We start from the raw sequence: 22,602 nt of genomic DNA on the forward strand, positions 1-22,602 counted from the left end.
GTTTAGGTAAAAAGTGGACTTGCAGCCTACACAACAGCAAAAAGATGCAGGGTTCTTATCCCAGAGTTTTTTGAAGGGACTCTGGGATGAGAATTTAAAATTGGCCAACTACAACATCTCATATTCCCTGTTAATTGACCCATTTGTTTGTTAATTTTTTTTATTTCCTGATTTATTGTCATGTGTTTAGATTATCAAAATACGCTAAAATATAGTGTGCACATTTTTTTCTATCTTTTTCCTTTTTTTAATTTATTTTTTTAAACAAAGACAATAGTTAAAACACACCAGCATGATGCCACTTTTATAAGAAACACTTAAACTTACATTTTTAGGTTTTTTTGTTTTATCTTTTTGTGACTAAAACATGTTTGGCGCTAAATTGTGAGGGGTAAGAAAACAGGCATCAGTTGACACCAACTGGAAATCAGCTGATGACAAGTGGTTAAAAATTTGACACACGTTATTTCTTATTTTTTATTTTAGTTAAACAGGCTTAAAAATAATAATAATATGACACAGAATGTAATAAATTCTGATGTAACCTCCAGAAGCAGCTGAACAGAGGATCAGGAGAGACAGGAAAATCCATCGAAGTGGCAAAAATGTGGCAGCATTCATTTATACCCTGAGTTCCACCATCAGACTGAATGCTGGAATATTTCCCAAGTAGAAAAAAAGTTTCTACTCTGAATCAAAATTTAGTTCTGCCCAAGTTTCAAATGTCTCCTACTGCCGTGTTTACACTGGGTGCTGTGTTTCATGGACAACATGAGCACAGTGTATACTTGAGAGCATCCTCACATGCTGCGTCACTGTGTGGTATGACTCCTGCACTGGGTCCTGCCCGAAAAAGTTATAACAGGTAATGGGAGCAGCAGAGAGGATTGTAGGTACTTCTCTTCTCTCCCTTCTGGACATCTACTGCACCCGGGCTAGAACCAGCAGACTGACAGACAGCTTCGTCTATCAGATCGTCAGGATGCTGAATTCACTACCCGCTCTCACGCGAACTTCAGACCTGCATTCACTTCTTCTTCCCTCTGAACCCGCCAGCTCCCAAAAACATACAAAAAGCATTATGGAAAGTGGATGCTCAGACTGGCTGAAGTTTTCTTACTGTATATCTTGGGCTGCATAAATGTGGATGGGGAAGTGAAGAATCTGATTGATTGATTGAGCCGATAAATTGCCACTAGCAATATTACAGTTACATGTTACATGCAGTGAAATATGACCATACAGGCCAGAGCGACGTATGATGGTAAGAAAAATAATGAAAGCGCACAATACATGAGGAAAAAGGAGGGTAAAAAAGAACTCTGCTCAGACTAAGCACCTGATAGGAGATACGTGTATAGGAATTTCTTTTACTTATGTATTAATCACATTATTTTATTGTATAATGCCTTGGTGCCACTGGATTTTAAGAAGTCTCACACTCATCCAGTAAGACAAATGGTGGGGGTGTAGTAAGGAAGTTGGGTGGAAGCAGACAACTCCACAGGAAGAATCTTTTGTCTCTTCGAGGACTCTGGGAGGTAGCAAGGGAGTGTGAACCTTAAGGTGTGAAACAGCTGTGTTCTGCCTTTTGTTCCTGAAGAAGGTATTTAACTGAGAGCCATGCTAGACTGAGGGAGACTCTGCTGACCGTCTGCCCCGCGATCATGTAGGCTCTCCACAAGCTTGGTTGTCTGTTCTTTGTGTGTTTGGATTAAAGAAAGTTAGCTACCGCTCACCGCTCGTCTGCAGGCTTTATGTAATAGAAAACTTCCACAACATACGTTTGAGAACCGAAAAAGCCAAGAAGATGCAGCAGACACCACAAACACACAATGTTTTAGTGTGTCAGCGTCCCTTCTATACCACATCCTTTGTTTTACTTCTTTGCTGAAGTTTCTGTAGAGGAACTGGAAACCACAGGGACATTTTCACATCCAGTTTAGAGTTTTACGTTAGCATTTGGAGTGGTAGCAGCATGCAACTCTGTAATTTGATATTTACAAATATGACATTTGACAAATATCCTTGCCTTGCAACTTAAAACCTGTAGGAATTTCACACTGAAATTTGCTGCATCAGCTGTTGCACATCCATATGTGCCCCTCTCAGGCTGTGCGTATGTTCCCCAACCAAAAATTATATTTATTTATTTATTTTTAAATTTGTGTAAATATATCCTTTATTAGAAGCAAGTATCACAGTTGTTACACATTAGTAGAACTTATGCCTCCTTTTTCTCTAAACAAAACAAGACAAAACAAACAAATAAACAAAGAGAGAAAAAAAACCCTCAATGGGCCCCCATCCCCCGACTGCCAAAAATGTATATTTTCCCAAGATATGCAAGTAAAGGATGCCAAATTAGTTCAAAATCTTTCACATTGCCATTCATGGTATATCTTATTTTTTCAAGGTGAAGAGTATTTGTAAGTTCTGCAAGCCACATCTTTAGCACAGGAACCTCTTTGCCTTTCCAAAGCTGCAGGATCAATTTCTTTGCGATAATCAATGCATATGATATAAACCTTTTTTGAGAATGTTGTAAACTTTGTGTTTCTTTGGAGAGCCCAAAGATAATTACTGTTGGATTTGGCTCAATCTTGTTTTTAAGAATATTAAACAGGTAAGTAAAAATGTCACACCAAAAACCCTGAAGCCTTGGACAGAGTGCAAAACTATGTAACAGATTTCCATAATGTATCATACATTTTTCACAGAGAGGAGAGAAGTCTGGGTACATTTTGTGAAGTCTTTCTTTTGAATAATGTAACCTATGTACAATTATACTGAATTAAACAGTGACGGGAATTTATAAAAAGCGTATATTACGTAACACTTCCTGCCAAAAGTCTTCCGGTAGGGAAATCCCAAATTCCTTTTCCCACTCCACTTTAATTGAATGAGTTGAAGGTATACTCATCTCCTGTACTGAGTTATAGAAAAATGAAATTATCTGTTCGGACCCCCGCCTATCACTAAGGCATCTATCCAAGGTGTCAGACGACATGCTTTCAAACTGCGGCAGATGTGTGCGGATATAATTTCGTATTTGAAGATATCTAAAAAAAATGGCTGCGCGGTAGTCCAAGTCTATCTATTAATTATTGAAATGACATGAAGGTGTCATTTGAATATAAGGCTTTTAATTTACAAATTCCCAATTCCTGCCACACGTTGAAGGCTCCGACTGCACATGATGGAAGGAAAGAGGGGTTAGCTGTAACTCCTACTCATACTCATTGATAATGGTTTCAGTTTAAAGTGCTTAACTATTTGTTTCCAAATTCGCAAAGTGGTATGGATCACTGGGTTATAATTATAGTATGCATTTGTCAAGGGAGTAGGAGAAAGTAATATTCCACCAACACAGTAAGGAAGGCAGTCCTCCATCTGCAGACCATGGGGGAGTAACGCTGTATCATCCAGTAGAAGGGATATTATTCTTAAATTTGATGCCCAGTAGTAATGCATAAAGTTAGGTAGTGCAAGTCCACCAAGGGATCCGTGTTTACATAGATGTTCTTTTTTTTATTCTATGTGTTTTGTAGTTCCATATAAATGGCATAATAATGGTATCCAGCTTTTTGAAGAAAGATTTGGACAGAAAAATTGGGATATTTTGGACCAAATACAGATATTGCGGGAGAAATACCATTATTACCATTATTGAATTCAGTCTTCCTATCAATGAGATAGGGAGTGTCCTCCAAAACTGGATGTTGTTTTTTATCCTCTCCAGTAGAGGGAGAAGGTTTTCTTTCACTAAGGAACTATATTTTCTTGTTATTGTGATGCCCAGATATGTAATTTTTTCATAAGTTATTTTAAATGGAAGAGATGCAAGCCACTCATTGCTGTCCAATTTGATGGGCAGTACTTCACTTTTCCCCCAGTTGATCTTGTAACCGGCAAAGCTGCCAAATTTGTCAAAAACGGAGAAGATTGCTGGGATGGAAGTTTGGGGTTTTGTTATGTATAGTAAAATGTCATCAGCATAGAGCGATATAGTATTAGAGGTATATACTGTGTCGTAGCCATGTATATCAGGGTGAGTACAAATTGTCTGTGCCAGGGGTTCCAGAGGAAAAATGTGCAGGGGCAACCTCTGCAAATGTGGTGGCAGCACAGTTCTCATGACAGTGTCAAAGTAGCCCTTAACTTCTGTCACCAATGCCCCATGAAAGAGGATAAATCTGGACTGGAACAATCTCAGTTTTCAGCTTAGGGTCACTTCAGGAAAAGTCATTACGTTAACACTAAAAGAATGACAGTTAGGCTGTTTTTGTCGAAACAGGTCAAATGTTCTGCAATCAGTAAGTAAGAATTCTATTTTCTTTTTGCTTGATGGTGGATCAAGTGGTGTGGAAAAGCATTCCCCCATTTCCAGAGTTCTCATTTTTTACATATTGATACAGTTACATCATTCAGAACATCACACAAATGATATTATTAGACTAAGATATCTCAAGGAGTGCTCGCTTTGATGCAGTTTTTCTGTAAAATCAGAAAACAATTTTAAAATTGACAACAAGCATGAAAGGTGCTAACAAAGAAAACAAAAAATAACACATGAAGCAGAAGCAGACCAATCAAGTGATGATTGTCACATTTATTCTCTTTATTCTTTTACATTTTGAATTAAAAACATGAACAAAATCTTAAACAAGTAATGAAAGAGTCCCCTCAAAGCTTCAACCTGCATCCCTCAGCAGAAGTGCATCATAATTGTCGCACACATTCTTATTTGATTTAAAAACACAACTTTTACATCAGGATGTGAAAGTCTTATTCTTCTTTGCTTTAGTTACATTTGGGTTTAAGTTGAAGGTAAATTCCATAATCCACAAATAATCATTTACAGCCATATTTTCTGCTTTCAATTTTTACAACTCACAACAGAGAACACAATGAAACTAATAACTGCTGCACACTGACACGTTCATGTAATTTCCTGGGTTATCTGACAGTTATTGTCTGTCCTGTCGGTGGCGCTGTCACTTGGTGTTCGCTCGCTCTGTGGTATAGTATCGCTTCCTGTTCCTGCTCAAACACAGTGGTGTTTCTGAGTAGCTTATTTGCTTAGCAGTTTAATTAACAACTTTTAAATACATTCTTTTTTTCCACAGTATAATCTTCACGTGCTTCATCCGAAGCACACTTTCTGTGTACTCACTACCTAATTTATAGCCAAAGTATTCACTCACTGTCTCTGTACTGTTTCGCTAGCTTAGCTCGTAGCCGACCCGTTAGCACCATGGCTACTTCACCTGTCCCTTCTGCACTTTCTTGCTCATTGTGTCAGATGATTAGTTACTCCTCGGCCTCCTTTAGCAGTAATGATATCTGTAACAAATGTAGCATATTTGCAGCTCTGGAGGCCAGGATTACTGATCTGGAGACTCGGCTTTGCACCTTTCTCTCACCCTTAGCTAGCCAGGCCCCTGTAGCTGGTGCAGCCGAAGATAGCGTAGGCCCCGCTAGCTGTTCCCCGGCAAATCCCAAGCAGCTGCGGAAAGAAGGCGGCTGGGTAACGGTGAGGAGGAAGCATAGTCCTAAACAGAAGCCCCAGGTACACCACCAACCCGTTCATGTGTCTAACCGTTTTTCCCCACTCGGTGACACACCCGCTGGGGGTCAAACTCTGGTAATTGGTGATTCTGTTCTCAGACATGTGAAGCTAGAGACACCGGCAACCATAGTCAATTGTCTTCCAGGGGCCAGAGCAGGCGACATTGAAGGAAATTTAAAACTGCTGGCTAAGGGTAAACGTAAATTCAGTAAAATCATAATTCACGTCGGCAGTAATGACACCTGGTTACGCCAATCGGAGGTCACTAAAATCAATATTGAATCGGTGTGTAACTTTGCCAAAACAATGTCGGACTCTGTAGTTTTCTCTGGTCCCCTCCCCAATCAGACCAGGAGTGACATGTTTAGCCGCATGTTCTCCTTAAATTGCTGGCTGTCTGAGTGGTGTCCCAGAAATGATGTGGGCTTCATAGATAATTGGCAAACCTTCTGGAGGAAACCTGGTCTTGTTAGAAGAGATGGCATCCATCCCACTTTGGATGGAGCAGCTCTCATTTCTAGAAATATCGACAAATTTATTAAACCCCTCAAAACATGACTATCCAGAGTTGGGACCAGGAAGCAGAGTTGCAGTCTTACACGCCTCTCTGCAGCTTCTCTCCTCCTGCTACCCCCCCAAAAACCCATCTCCATAGAGACTGTGTCTGCTTCCAAAAAGACAAAAAACAAACTAAAAACCAGCAACAAACAACTTAAACATTTACAAAGAAAGAACAATACAGTATCCACATCTGAACCAAAGAGTAAAACAGTGAAATGTGGATTATTAAATATTAGGTCTCTCTCCTCCAAGTCTCTGTTAGTACATGACTTAATAATTGATCAACAAATTGATTTACTCTGCCTTACAGAAACCTGGTTGCAGCAGGATGATTATGTTAGTTTAAATGAATCAACACCCCCGAGTCATTCTAACTACCAGAAATCTCGAAGCACAGGTCGAGGGGGCGGTTTGGCAGCAATTTTTCACACCAGTCTATTAATTAATGAAAGACCAAGACAGACTTTTAATTCATTTGAAAGCCTGATGCTTAACATTGTCCACCCCAGCTGTGAAACTCAGAAACCAGTCTTACTTGTTATCATCTATCGTCCACCTGGGCCTTACACAGAGTTTCTGTCTGATTTCTCAGATTTTATATCTAATTTAGTTCTGAGCTCAGATAAAATAATTATTGTGGGTGATTTTAACATCCATGTTGATGCTAAAAATGACAGCCTCAACATGGCATTTAATCTGTTGTTAGACTCAATTGGTTTCTCTCAAAATGTAAAAGAACCCACCCACCACTTTAATCACACTCTAGATCTTGTTTTAACATATGGCATAGAAACTGAACATTTAACAGTGTTTCCTGAAAACCCTCTCCTGTCTGATCATTTCTTGATAACATTTACATTTACAATAATTGATTACGCAGCAGTGGAGAGTGGACTTTATCAAAGTAGATGTATTTCTGAAAGCGCTGTAACTAAGTTTAAGAATATAATCCAGCCACTGTTATCATCGTCAATGCCCTGTACCAACACAGAGCAGAGCAGCTATCTGAACGCTACCCCAACAGAGGTCGATTATCTTGTTAATAATTTCACCTCCTCACTACGTACGACTCTGGATACTGTAGCTCCGGTGAAAACTAAGGTCTCTAATCAGAAGTACCTGACCCCGTGGTATAATTCTCAAACACGTACCATAAAGCAGATGACTCGTAATCTGGAGAGGAAATGGCGTGTCACAAATTTAGAGGATCATCATTTAGCCTGGAGAAATAGTTTGTTGCTTTATAAGAAAGCCCTCCGCAAAGCCAGAACAGCTTACTACTCATCACTGATTGAAGAAAATAAGAACAACCCCAGGTTTCTCTTCAGCACTGTAGCCAGGCTGACAAAAAGTCAGAGCTCTTTTGAGCCAACCATCCCTTTAACGTTAACTAGTGATGACTTCATGAACTTCTTCACAAATAAAATTTTTATCATTAGAGAAAAAATTACCAATAATCATCCCACAGATGTAATATTATCTACAGCTACTCTTAGTTCCATTGATGTTAAGTTAGACTCTTTTTCTCCAATCGATCTTTCTGAGTTAACTTCAATAATTACTTCCTCCAAACCATCAACGTGTCTTTTAGACCCCATTCCTACAAAACTGCTCAAAGAAGTCCTGCCATTGATTAATTCTTCGATCTTATATATGATCAACCTATCTCTAATAATCGGCTATGTACCACAGGCCTTCAAGGTGGCTGCAGTTAAACCTTTACTCAAAAAGCCATCTCTAGACCCAGCAGTCTTAGCTAATTATAGGCCAATCTCCAACCTTCCTTTCATATCAAAAATCCTTGAAAGAGTAGTTGTCAAACAGCTAACAGATCATCTGCAGAGGAATGGTTTATTTGAAGAGTTTCAGTCAGGTTTCAGAGTTCATCACAGCACAGAAACAGCTTTAGTGAAGGTTACAAATGATCTTCTTATGGCCTCTGACAGTGGACTCATCTCTGTGCTTGTCCTTCTTGACCTTAGTGCAGCATTCGATACTGTTGACCATAATATCCTATTAGAGCGATTAGAACATGCTGTAGGTATTACAGGTATTGCACTGCAGTGGTTTGTATCATATCTATCTAATAGACTCCAATTTGTGCATGTAAATGGAGAGTCCTCTTCACACACTGAGGTTAATTATGGAGTTCCACAGGGTTCAGTGCTAGGACCAATTCTGTTTACATTATACATGCTTCCCCTAGGCAGCATCATTAGAAGACATAGCATACATTTTCACTGCTATGCAGATGACACCCAGCTCTATCTGTCCATAAAGCCAGATAACACACACCAATTAGTTAAACTGCAGGAATGTCTTAAAGACATAAAGACTTGGATGGCCACTAACTTTCTGCTTCTTAACTCAGATAAAACTGAGGTCATTGTACTCGGCGCTGAAAAGCTTAGAAATATGGTATCTAACCAGATTCTTACTCTGGATGGCATTACCTTGGCCTCCAGTAACACTGTGAGGAACCTTGGAGTCATTTTTGACCAGGATATGTCCTTCAACGCACATATTAAACAAATATGTAAGACTGCATTCTTCCATTTGCGCAACGTCTCTAAAATTAGAAATATCCTGTCTCAGAGTGATGCTAAAAAACTAGTTCATGCATTTATTACTTCCAGGCTGGACTACTGCAATTCATTATTATCAGGATGTCCAAAAAACTCACTGAAAAGCCTTCAGTTAATCCAAAATGCTGCAGCAAGAGTACTGACAGGGACTAGAAAGAGAGAGCATATTTCTCCTGTTTTGGCTTCCCTTCATTGGCTTCCTGTTAAATCCAGAATTGAATTCAAAATCCTGCTCCTCACATACAAGGTCTTAAATAATCAGGCCCCATCTTATCTTAATGACCTTGTAGTACCATATTACCCTATTAGAGCACTTCTCTCCCACTCTGCAGGCCTACTTGTTGTTCCTAGAGTATTTAAAAGTAGAATGGGAGGGAGAGCCTTCAGTTTTCAGGCCCCTCTTCTGTGGAACCAGCTTCCAGTTTGGATTCGGGAGACAGACACTATCTCTACTTTTAAGATTAGGCTTAAAACTTTCCTTTTTGCTAAAGCATATAGTTAGGGCTGGACCAGGTGACCCTGAATCCTCCCTTAGTCATGCTGCAATAGATGTAGGCTGCCGGGGGATTCCCATGATGCATTGAGTTTTTCCTTTCCAGTCACCTTTCTCACTCACTATGTGTTAATAGACCTCTCTGTATTGAATCATATCTGTTATTAATCTCTGTCTCTCTTCCACAGCATGTCTTTTATCCTGTCTTCCTTCTCTCACCCCAACCGGTCGCAGCAGATGGCCGCCCCTCCCTGAGCCTGGTTCTGCCGGAGGTTTCTTCCTGTTAAAAGGGAGTTTTTCCTTCCCACTGTCGCCAAAGTGCTTGCTCATAGGGGGTCATATGATTGTTGGGCTTTTCTCTGTATCTATGAAGCGCCTTGAGGCGACATTTGTTGTGATTTGGTGCTATATAAATAAAATGGAATTGAATTGAATTGAATTGAATTATTGAATCCTTTAAAATGGAAAATAACAAAGTGGTACAAATAAATAATAATCTGAAACCAAGAAACTGATGTTTTACACATCAGTGTAGAAACATCTGGACAAATAATCAGCTGGACTGAGTCAGAGAAGAGACCTGCTGATGTTTCCAACATGAAGCTTGTGTTGGACAGAACAGTTCATTCTCACTGAGGCTGGGTTCAGTAACAGCTGCTTAAAGTTTGGCTCAGCTGAGTACTTTCTGCTCCTATTGGTCAGTCTCATAGACAATTGGGGAAAATAATTTTTACAGTAAATTTACTCGTCAGAAAGCAGGATGCCATCTCAAATACCACGTGATGATGATTATCTCCCATTTGTCTTACAGATATATCTTAGCCGATATTTCATGTAGATCTGTTTCGGCCTGCATGTGTAGAGGATTGAAGTATTTAGCAAAGAAAACACAAAGTGACCATTTAGGCCCTGAGACAGATGGGACAGGCTCCAACCCCCTGTGACCCTGAAAATGATAAACAAATGGATGGATGGAAAGCTTAAGTGTGAAATCCAAATGAAACATATTTTAATAGTGTTTGTGTCCCACACTGTGACTGGAACGCTGATGACTGATCAAGGTCACACACACGTTTTTTAGTGCTCCAACACATTGACGCTGTTACTGCAGACCTCTGTAGGTGGCTATGGTAACACTAAGACAACACTGCCATCTAGAGGTCAAACTAAAACATTTGTTTCTTCAGCAAAGTTTCTAAGATTTAAAAGAAAATTAAAAATGTAACGTTTGTTTTGAAAGATGAACAATGTTACTGAGGAAAAAAAGTAGGGAAAAGCAGCAGATGGTGATAAACTGGACTCACTCAGACTGACACAAAATTTCAAAAATGTCAAAATTTTAAACAGAACATTATAGTTTCTACTTTATGGCCACTTTATTAGGTACAAAATGCTTGTCACATGTGTAACGCCTTTTTTGTCACCTGAAACGTTGCAGGCTGTGATGTAATTGAAGTCCATGGAAAAATGTGCATGAAGAGCAGCAGAGGCATGCCTGCGTGGGTTTCCTCTTATAATCCGAAGATGTAAAATGTAAATTTTAAGCTGGCCCAGGGGATCTCCAGGCCCCAAGGATGTTGTGCAGGTTTTAGATGTGTTATGGTAAATGGCCTGTATTTGTATAGTGCTTTACTAGTCCCTAAGGACCCCAAAGCACTTTACACAACCAGCGATCCACGCATTCACACACACATTCACACACTGGTGATGGCAAGCTACATTGCGTTCTTGATCCAGCACAGCTAATTCAAATGGCTGTATTACCTCCTCAACGGCTGTATCCCAATTCAGGGTCTGCAGCCTTAAAGGCCGCATTTTAAGGCCAATTACATCACAGCGACGTGACAAAGTCTGTCCCAATTCAAAGGCTGCATGAAATGCGGCCCTCATTTCCCTGAATTTCAAGGATGTGGAGGTGTAGACTTCGTGGCCCAGACTTCATAGTGCGGCGGTGGGTGTGGATAATTTTGCCGAAAAAAAAAAAATGGTGGAAGCGGAGCGGCCAAAGAGTAAACTTTCAAAAGTAAGTACTGAATATTATGTAACTTATTTATGTGCGAATGTTTAATAATGAAGAACATTAAAACATTACTGTTGGCCACATGTCGGCAAAGTTATGTGACATTAGCGATGTTTGTACTTTAAGTGTCAGCTTGGTTTTAAAGCCTTTACTTTAAAATATACGCCGTTCAATAGTCGACATTAATCTTACAGAGAATGTGATGATTTTATGGATAATTAAAGTCAGTCATATATCCAGAAACACAACAAGCTTAAAGTCAGTGATGCTGCTCGGTTTGCAGTCCTTAATATTACGGCACAAGCAAGATTCACTGCACTGTTAATGTTAGCTTTGTTATATTGCTGCCTCTGTTCGGTGGTGTCGAGCCAAACGGACTTTAACGTGTGTTTGAACGAGCTGACGGTTCACTCGTTAAGCTGAAAGACAGATGCTTTAATCACAGGAGTCACACATGTGTCCACTGTACCATCTGGAATCTCCTCTTGTTTAGCACTCATAATAACACAAACACTAAATCCTCCTTCTCTTGTGCTGTTTTGTAGCAGTGTATACCCCTGAGACTGTCACCTGTCTGTCTGTCCTGCACTCTCTCTCTTTTTCTTTCTCTCTGATTGTGTAATAAAAGTATGAACATGTATTTATAAGTTACACTTCTGTTTGAATCCTGCAGCTTATAACACATTTGATTTCCATGTGTGACAACTGCAAGTGTCCAGAGTGAGGACAGACTGAGGGACCCACTGCTGCCCATCATCTGTGAGGCTTTGCACCCCTGATGATCCACCAGGACAAACTCAGCAGTGTGTGAGGAAGAGGAGGAGGAAGAGCCAGCCGCAGCTGACAGATGGAGAGAATAGACAGACTGTTCCCTGTTTGTGAAGGACTGCTAGAAAAGTTTAACATAACTAATTATCTGTCCTAAATCAGTATAATTAGGTAATGTTCAAATAATTTTATCATTCCAGTGTTTTCAGTGTGGGAGAAAGTACTCAAGGCCTTCAAGTTAAACACTATGAAAGGCAGCAACAAGTTTAATGTTCGGAAACCTAAAGTTTGTATCAGCAGCAGAATGGACCTAAAATAAATGTTTGTTTCAGTTCTATGAAGCTTTGAGTATTTTGGATTAGTAGTACTGCTGTGTTTGTTGCATCATATTGCTGTAATTGTTTATATGCTTTATATATTCTGAGGTAAGTTGATCTATAGTGTTACATCATATTCTATAAGGATGTTATGTGTTTGTACACTTTCTGCCCATTTAGCAGAAGTCGGCCTGTTTAAGGCTCTGACATCTATTCTGTATGACTTAAAGCAGTTATGACATGGTATGATTTTCTCACCCAATAAAGGAATATTTACTATATCAGTCTACTCTTCATTCTATCAGACACAGTTATCACAGCTTGTAAAATTTCCTTTTTACACATATATGTAAGCATTGAGCCAAATTTAGTAATGCCAACATTTTAAATGAACAATATTTGTCTCTTATATATAATACATCTATATATACTCTGTCAAAGATACTTGTCTTTGAGTGAAGATTTAAGGTGATAGGAAATATAAATAAGACAGATAAATATGAAGGCATGACGGCTCGGACATCGCCCGGATCAACAAGGTCCACGTCAGGTGTTGAGGAACCAGGGCACCCTGACGAGAAGTGGGCTACTGGAACAAGAAGGCATCGGTGGGCAAGACACAAAAACAGGGCGTTGTTGGAATGCTACTACGCAAGTAACCCTGGCGGAAGGGGTTACATGAATAGGATGAGGGATCTATGGATTCTTCGTTACCCAACATTCACAATGACGGCGAAACAACTAGTAGCTCAGTGTTCCAACATTCGAAAGAAGGGACTGCTCTCACAGCTAGAAATTAACGAGGTACAACATAAATACTACGGCAAGGGGGAGCAAGGACGCCAGGTCAGGGGGGAGATATCATCACCCCCACCCGAGATTGGGTACAAAGCCCCAAGTGCAAAAGGAGAAGGATCGTTGAGTGCGAGAGGAACTGACCTGAAAGGATCATGGCCAAGCTTGAAACCTGGATCCCCGGTTGCCGGTTACCAAGATTACGTGAAGTAACCTCAGAAGGTTTGCTTCATGATGTTAATGCAGCACTACGGATGATACCTAAAGCCACGCTTACCGAGACTAACAAGCTGATCTACAATACAGCAGCAGTGATCAGTGAGATGCTTGGCTATAAGTTGAACAGCCACAAGGAACAGTACCCTCCATGGAGAAGGAGGCTAGAGGGCAAGATCAAAGTAGCACAGAGGGAAGTTAGCCAACTAACGGAGTTGCAGAAAGGTGCGACAAAGAAGGTGCATAAAAAATACAGCAAGCTGTCCATACTTGAGGCCTTGGAAACTGCCAAGCAAAGATCCACAGCCTTGGCCAGCTGCTTGAGGAGGTACACCAGAGAGATAGAAGGCAGGAGAATAAACCAGCTGTTCTCCACAGAACCAGTAAAGGTTTACTCTTCGTGGCAAGGGAACAATAAGACAACAGCACCACCAAGGCTGGAGACGGAGCAATACTGGAAGAGCATATGGGAGAAGGACGCAACCCATAATGGTAATGCTCAGTGGCTAGTGGATCTGAGGGCAGACCTTTGCAACCTCCCTGAACAGGGTCCAGTAACCATCTAGTATGAAGAGTTGGACAGCACCAGGCCCCGACATGGTTCACACCTACTGGCTGAAGAAGCTGACTGCACTCAACAAGCATCTGGCAGCACAAATGAACCAGCTGCTAGTTGACAAGAGTCACCCAGAATGGCTAACCGAAGGTCGGACAGTCCTGATCCCCAAGAATCCCAAGAAGGGACCGGTCCCATCTAACTACTGACCAATAACCTGCCTCAGTACTACATGGAAACTCCTGTCACCCATCATATCGGCTAAGATGAACAGGTACATGTGTCAATACATGAGCGGGGCACAGAAAGGGATTGGCATGAATACCAGAGGCGCAAAACACCAGCTACTGGTAGACAGAACAGTCAGCCGAGACTGCAAGACCAGGCTGACCAACCTGTGCACTGCCTGGATTGATTACAAGAAGGCCTATGACTCAGTGCCCCACAGCTGGATACTGGAATGCCTAGAAGTGTACAAGATCAACAGGACCCTAAGAGCCTTCATCAGGAACTCAATGGGGATGTGGCGTACAACACTAGAGGCCAAATTCATCCCATAGCACAAGTCACCATCAAGTGCGGGATCTACCAAGGAGATGCTCTGTCCCCACTGCTGTTCTGCATAGGCCTGAACCCCCTCAGTGTGATCAGTAACATCGCTGGCCACTTTCTGGGCCACTGGCCGGACATCATCACCGTTGTGGATGGCCTCCTTAACTGCGTCGCTGGCCTCCGGATCTGCTTCGCCTGCATCACCTCCGCTGCATTCTGAACACCTGTACTGTTTACCTCCGGGTCGGCCTCCTGAACTGAACTTTTTCGGACTCCTGTAGTATCGGCCCCCTGGCCGACCTCCTGAACTATTTGTGAACTGTTCCTTGGCTCCATTTTCTTTCATGACCTTTTGGTTTTGGACTCTCGTGTTTTGTTTTGGGACCTTTGGGGCTCCTGTTTTGTTTCTTTAGACATGAGTTTCGAATTTTTGTCAGTTCTGTTCTCGCCACCATCGTGTTTTGTTGTATGTCATCCTCCTCAATAAAACTCACTCACATCAGCAGTGCCTGCATCTTGGGTCCTTTAATAATTCCCACATGGCTTGCCTTGCAAACCGTGACAGATACTTTGTTACCAAGAAACTGAATGACTGTCAGAGAAACGAAAGAAAAACTAGATTAAAACCAATGATGCCTATCAAATTCTTTCCATGACAAAGATGTTTGCCAAGACATGCCATGACTCCAGTGAAACAGGACACACCCACATGTTTTGCTTTTGACTTTCAAGTCCTGCCCTTCTGAGCATCAAGCAGTGAATCCAGTAAAGGTGAAGTGGAAAGTTTTAGGCTGGCTTGACAACTGATTAAAATGATTATAAAACTATTAATCAAATTATTCCTTGTTGGAACAGTCGCTGTTTTGCTCTTTAGAAGTACACTTTATAACTTCTTCAAAGAAAGTGTCTCAAATTACAATAAATGAAAATCATAAGGGTAGGCTTGGCAGGAAATTCCCTTGTGACAGTGCCAGGGCAGGGTTTGTGAAAGAGAAACTAAAGACGCGAAATAAAAACACAGAACCAAAATAGAGACAGCAGATCTCCTGAGGCATCTTGACAAACATACATCATCTGCAATTTTTCTCATCATCTCAACAGGTCAGTATTAGATTTAAATAAAACTGCATTAAATATAAGTAAAAGAACGTATTTTCTGCTCCTTCCTTGTCATAAAGGGTCACCACAACATATTATCTGTACATGTTTGATTTTTTTACACTGACTTTGTGTGTGTGTTGGATCGTGATTCTCAGTGTAATACAGTGGAGAGAATAGATGCAGGTTGCTTGGAAATTTGTAAACAATGTATTTTTATTTTCAAAGTAACAATCTCAACATATTTTACCTCTGTTTTGACCAGTGTCTTTTTCAAACACCTTTAAAAATGGATGGTGATGAAGAACTTCTACTGAGTAGTGTAGTGTGCACTGTGTAATACAATGTGCTTGAAAATTTGTATAAATTGTGCCTTACTTCAAAGAAAGAATATAAAAGTATTTTTACTCTATTTTAACCAGAATATTGAAATTCATTTAAAGTAAGAAAAGTAAGATACAGTAAAGGCATGGCAGGGAATCCCCTAGTAGTGGTGCCAGTAGAAGGTAAAAGGTAAAAGAGAAACTGAAACAAAGCAATTTTCAAATATCGTTAGATGGTGTTTGTCAGTGTAACAATACAGTCGAGAGAAAAAATGCAGCTTGCTTGGAAATCTTTATAAATTGTGTCTTACTCAAAGAACCAATCTCTAAATAATGTTTAAATCTGCTTTGAACAGATTGTTCTTATCTGATTAAGAAAATGGATGATGATAAAGAAATTCTCCTCAAGAAGCTGAAAGGACTGGTTACAAATATCAAATGGAGCCCAAAGGATGTCACTGACTTGTTTGATGCTCTTTTGAAGCGATTTGAATCAACAACAAATAACAACTCCCATTTCCTCACATGGATGATAAAAATGTTGCACTGCATAGAGATTTACTTTATTACTTCTGACTGGAAGGATGAAGATGGAAAAACACTTCTGGAACTACTCAGAGACAAAACTGTAACAGATGAAACCTTGAAGGAATATTTAGCCAATGACAGAGAGAAGACCTTGGAGGAAATCATTGATGAAATCCGCCAAGAGAAGTTAAACCAGGTTGATGTAAAGATTTTAGATGATGTCAGAGATATTGTATCAACAGTTCATCAAGACTGTGATATTAAAAATGACAGCTTAAAGAAGAGTGAACTGAAATCAATCTTAAAAAATCTGCTTTTGCCAATGAAAAAAAAATCAACTGTTGTTTCAGGACCTAAAATCATGCTTAATTTTTGTAATGACAGCTCACCAAATAGTCATTTGAAAAACATCTTAAAGATTCTCTGTTTGGCAGTGAGTATAACAAAAACTAAAAATACAAGAAAGCCATTTCGGCCACGACTGACACAGATGGTGAGCTGGTGTCTGATGGCTCTTTCAGAAACAGGGCGATTGATTCAGGTTGGCACAGGAGAGGGGAAGTCTTGCATAGTGGCCATGTTTGCAGCTTTTCGAGCTCTGAGAAAAGAAAACGTTGACATCATGTCAAGTTCATCAGTTCTTGCAGAAAGAGATTTTAAAGAATGGGAAGGATTTTATAAAGAGTTGAATATCGCTGCTGATTATAACTGCAACAGGCCTGATGTAGAACTAAAAAAGTGCTATGAGAGCCAAGTTGTTTATGGCACTGCAGAAGACTTTGCTGGTGACTGGCTTCGGCACCACTTCCAGAGGTTGGACATATTAGGGCAGAGGAAATTCCAGTGTGCAGTAGTGGATGAAGTGGATTCCCTGATGCTAGACAAGGGTCATCATGTAGTCTATATAGGCAGTGACATGCCTGCTTTACAACATCTCAACCCACTCTTGGCATGTATATGGGCCACTGTCAATCAGTACAAGAAAACTGGCACAGATGCGACTGTAGGGCCAAAATTTCCTTTTTATCACGTGTTAGAGAACATGATGGAAAAAGATAGTGATGAGTTCATTATTCGTCAGATAGCAGAGGACACAGGTATACTGTTAAAGGGATCAGTCAAGGACCTGAGAAAGAACCCGAGCCTCTTAAATGAAATAACTAAAAGTGTTACTGCTAACGAGCTGTCTGAGTTCTTTAAAACGGTGGAAAGGAAATTCCCATCTTTCCAGTTTGCTCTCCACCTCATAAATAACAATGAAATAGAGGAACTGAAGAAAGAGCAGCAAAGTGAAAATGTGGAAAGCAGAAGAGTGTCACTGCTTTTACTTGATGGTGGCTTCTGTCAGTACATGTACTCTGATCAAAAAAGTGTGGTGAGAGCTGTAGAAGAGGAAGTAAAGAATTCAATTCATTTTACACCATGTGAACTTAACCAAGCTAAAAGCAGCTGCTACATCCCAGGCTTCTTCTCAGAGCTGGTCAAATCTAAACTAAAAGTCTGGATTGAAAATGCATTTAAAGCTCAAGTCATGACAGAGGACCATGAATATGTGATGGAGAAACATGGAATTGTGCCTGTGGACTACAGCTGCACAGGGGTTGTTGAAAACTACATGAAGTGGACTGATGGACTGCAACAGTTTATTGAAATGAAACATGAGTCAAAGATGACTGACATGACAGCCATCACAAACTACATGTCTAATGTGGGCTTGCTTCAAAAGTACAAAAACCAGTTTGGAAGTCAGATCTACGGGATGTCTGGAACTCTTGGCCAAAAAGAGGAGATTGAGACTTTACAAAAAATCTATGATGGTATCAAAACCTGTCAGATACCTTCATTCAAACGTAGAAAGCTGTTTGAGGTTGAAGGTGTGGTTCTCAGGGACGAAGAAGACTGGACTGAAAAAATCTGTGATGCTGTCATTGCACAAACGAGTCCTACATCATACAGGGATCCTAGAGCTGTGCTCATCATCTGTGAAACCATCAGACGAGCAAAAATGATTTATCGCAATCTAGGAGACAGAGTCCAGAACAAAAATCTTTATATAAACAACAACATGGACAACAGTGTGATCATTTCCAAGGAGCTTGAAGCAGGAGAAGTGATCATAGCAACAAACCTCGCTGGCCGTGGAACAGACCTTCAGGTTTCTGACACAGTAAAGGAAGCTGGAGGTTTGCTTGTTGTGCAGACCTTCCTGCCCAAGAATGCTCGTGTAGAGACGCAGGCATTCGGCCGCACTGCTAGACAAGGATCTCCAGGGTCTGCTCAGCTCATTGTCTGTTTGAGTCATCTTTCAGAGTTGCTCCAATTAATGGTTTTAAGAGTGAAACTTCTTTCTTTATTCAGAAATCTAACAGATGTGACTCCACTTAAACAACTTCTGTTTGTGATGCAGTTAAGGTCATATCAACAAAGCAACCATAATGAAGGATCTGCAGAAATGACTTCAACACTGAAGGATATTTTGACTGGAGCATCACAGCAGGAAGTAAAGATAATTAAACAGGTCAGAGACCGCTCAGTGGCTGATGAGCTATCAAGCTACTTGGAGTTTCAGATCCCAGACATGAAGAAGAAGGAAGAACTCTTCAATGATTATCTGGATGTACTGGATGATCTGTACACAAGCAGCAATAACAAGCCAGAAACATCAGATTTGTCTGCTCTGAATGAGTTTTGGGGTGTGTGGCTACTAATGAGTTTTAATGCAGAAGATTCCACTGAAGAGTTAAAAAGCAGACTGAAAACAGATCTGGACACAGCAAGGCAGAAACTCAGACAGAGAGAATCACCATCATCAAACCTCTACCACTACATTAGCTTTGGTAATGACCTGCGTGAAAAGGGGAAGTTTGAAGAGAGCATCAACATGTACACTAAAGCCATTCAGAAGGATCACTGTTGGGGAGCTATTGCATATTACAACCGTGCTCTTACATCTTTGAAGCAGCAAAACAGGAGTCAGAGTCCAGACTGCATCAATCGAGCTCTAGAAGATTTGCAAAATGCACTCAAGTCTGTTCAGCTTCACTGTGACCAACTCGAAGTCACTCACAGGTTCTTAACACAGCACACCAACAAAGACAATAGTGATTCACTCACCAGGCATGACAAACACTTAATAGCCAGATTCACAGTGTTGGTGTCATTCAAGGTAAACATTACAGAGGCCATAAAGAAAGTGGACAAAGCCAGAGATACAGGTGGGAAGGTAAAAGTGGAAGAGAGTCTAGTCTACTTCATGGTTCCACTGGTGTATTTTTTGCCTTTTATTTTCCATTCAAGGCATTCAGTGGCTGTTATCCGCTCTAGAGATCCTCTGATGTGCCACCAACTCACCAGCCATCCTTCCTTTGATATTCTAAATGAACTTGAGTGTCTTAAGAGTCTAGGCCTGACTCATGTCTATACCTTAGACACACTGTTTTCTCTGGGAGGCTTTTTCTCAAAGATTGGTAGAAAAATAATGCAGACAAGTTAGCTTTTTTTTTTTTTTGGGGGGGGGGGACATAAGCGAAGAAAGGCTACTCTAAAGAATATCTGTCAGATTTTCAAGACTGGGACAAAAATAATGTTGGCCTACCCCTGAACCTCCTAATACATACAGCTATGGCATTAATTTCAAAATTCTATGTTTCCTTGTCCTCAAGTTAAATTCACGCGATTTTTAGAATATTTTACCTTAGCAATGTTTTTTTTTTTTTTGTGTGTGTGTGTGTGTACCATGCCACTGCAATTCTGACATTTTATTATTACAATGTTTTAACGTGAAAATGTGTTTCTGAGTTGATGAATAAGTTAACTGCAATAACACGTTGTCAAAATTGAATCATTTGTGACTGGTGGATGACAGCCAAAGAACCATCACCCACCTGTTACTATGGCCAGACTTGCAGTTTTATACAAGTAAATGGTCTGTATTTGTATAGCGCTTTACTTGGTCCTAAGGACCCCAAAGCGCTTTACACTATACACAGTCATCCACCCATTCACACACTGGTGATGGCAAGCTACAGTGTAGCCACAGCCACCCTGGGGCGCACTGACAGAGGTGAGGCTGCCGGACACTGGCGCCACCAGTAGGCAACAGGTGAAGTGTCTTGCCCAAGGACACAACGACTGAGACTATCGGAGCCGGGGGCTCGAACCAGCAACCTTCCGATTACAAGACGAACGCCCAACTCTTGAGCCACAATCGCCCTGACTTCATCACTTTTCTGGGGACTTTATTGGCAGATTTGTGGCCATTTTAAGCAAAACATTAAGTCCAGTTTGCGAGCTATGGTCATTCCAAGAGTCAGAGATGAGAATTAATCAGGGTGAAACAAGATATTCCAGCTTCAAATCACACTCTGAATGAATGGCAACAGAGACAGACCCACATGGACCGTCAACATGCTCCATGGTTTGACAGAACTGAAGAACCGCATGTATCCAAACAAATGACCAAGCTGCTTGGAATAAAATCTGTGAAAGTAGTGAGACTGGGATTGTCTACATTTGTAGAATGAAACAACAAATTCCTGTTTGGCTACTAAATAACACATGGAGAACATTGCAAAGAGAACATTTTCAGTCATTAAAATTTATGACATCCTTTTATTTCCCCATATAACTTGAAACATGCACATTATTCATGAAGCAGAGTATAAACACATGATATGAACCATCCTGTTGATAAAGGAGAGGCTGAGCTGATCAACTGAGGTTTACTTCACCTGATCAGCTTAAAATAACTACAAATTCATTCGATTCTATTACTGTCATGGTTCTGGGTCGTTTTGACCCAGTATTTTGAGTTCGTATGTTTTGGTTTACTTTTGAATGATGGATTGTTTTCTTGTTTTCTTTCTCTGATGCTTTATTGATTATTATGATAATCTATGTTTCAGTTATTCTTGTTTAGGGATTAGTTCTTATGTTTTTGGTATTTCTTGGGATTATGATTTATATTCTGATTACTTTGTGATACTGTGATTATTATTATTATTATTATTATTATTATTATTATTATTATTATGGTAGGTTTTTGTTCAGTGTCAAGTCCGTCTTTCTGTCTAGTCCGTGTCTTAGTGAAGTGTCTTGTTTCCTGTTTTACTTTGAAGGGTCATGTTCATGTGTGATGTCAGCGTGTTCAGTTTTACTTCTCCCCCTGTCTTGTTAGCCCTTATTACTTCCAGTTGTGTTCCCCACCTGTGTGTAATCTCCTTGTGTTCTCTGAGTGTATTTAAGTCGTGTCTTCTGTTGTTGTAGTTGCTGGTCTGTCTTTGTATCTTCCATGTTTCATCCGTGTGTTCTCCCTGCTGTCAACTGTCGTCTGCTCACCCTCCTTCATGTTCGTGTTCTTGTTCATATTCAGTAGTTTAGTTGTACCCAGTATAGTTTAGTTTAATTTTCGTTTGCCATTTTTTCCCTGTGCTTTGTGTTCAATAAACCACCTTGACATCTTCATGACTGCCTGCAATTGGATCCTCCTTTATTTTTCCACACGGCTCTTCTCACTCGTCGTGACAATTACACTTGTAATTGTTTACTAATATGCAGATGACACTGAGACATGAAGAACCCACTTACGACTTAACTTAATAATTTTGTGAAAATAAGGCAATGCTGAATGATCCCAACTCCAGACACATTTTACTATTTTTCCTTCACTTAAACAGCAGCTGATCAAAAAGAAGTGGCAATAAACATGAAGGCAGTGAACCCTATTCTCCCTAGGAGAGGGAGATAGATTTGAAAATGGTGTTTTCATCTAAAAACGCTCCGCGTCCACACTATCGTTTTCGATTTGTTTCCGAAGAGGTTCATCCACAATGAAATGCTTAAGATTTCTGTCTGCCATTTATTTACTTACTTTCCTGCTCTTTGAAACATCACCGCAAAATGTCAAGGAAAACCGCAGAGTTTTTTAAATGGACTGACAATGACGTGGAGTTGATATTAATCTTTAACAGGGCTGTCAAAATTGAGAGCAAACAAAACAACTGCTGTACAATGCCTTCTGCCATCTTAGTTGAGTTGATCACATGATTGCATCATGTGACTAAAATGCAATTGTTTTCCAAAGCCTCCGTATTCACAGTCCAACTTTCAAATGGTGTTTTCAAATTTATCCACTTTGGAGTTTTCAAAAAGTTCAGTTTTTCTTGACCAAAAACACAGTCTCAGTGTGGACAGAAGGCCAAAATGGAAAGAAAAAGATG

General features: G+C 40.3%; 2 protein-coding genes and 1 long non-coding RNA gene across 3 annotated transcripts in view; 2 read left to right on the plus strand and 1 right to left on the minus strand.

The window, feature by feature from the left end:
- Positions 1–22,602, plus strand: part of LOC146521438 (uncharacterized) — a 63,251-nt gene that overhangs the window by 27,773 nt on the left and 12,876 nt on the right. The window lies entirely within an intron of this gene.
- On the minus strand, positions 5,425–9,641 carry LOC146521440 (uncharacterized). Its single transcript, XR_014873429.1, has 2 exons — positions 6,278–9,641; positions 5,425–6,190 (listed from the first exon to the last, which is right to left on the minus strand). It is a non-coding gene; the product is annotated as an uncharacterized LOC146521440 (long non-coding RNA).
- Positions 14,566–22,108, plus strand: LOC146521441 (uncharacterized). Its single transcript, XM_085154928.1, has 2 exons — positions 14,566–15,536; positions 16,213–22,108. The coding sequence occupies exon 2, from the start codon at positions 16,236–16,238 to the stop codon at positions 19,875–19,877; it is 3,642 nt and encodes a 1,213-aa protein (XP_085011054.1). The 5' UTR covers positions 14,566–15,536; positions 16,213–16,235; the 3' UTR covers positions 19,878–22,108.

This window comes from Neolamprologus multifasciatus, chromosome 3 (genome assembly GCF_963576455.1).
Source record: "Neolamprologus multifasciatus chromosome 3, fNeoMul1.2, whole genome shotgun sequence".
In the NCBI taxonomy this organism is placed as follows: Eukaryota; Metazoa; Chordata; class Actinopteri; order Cichliformes; family Cichlidae; genus Neolamprologus; species Neolamprologus multifasciatus.

Bases quoted from the DNA above. Each gene is read 5' to 3' on its own strand.
- LOC146521441 (XM_085154928.1), top strand. From the start codon at position 16,236: ATGGATGATGATAAAGAAATTCTCCTCAAGAAGCTGAAAGGACTGGTT.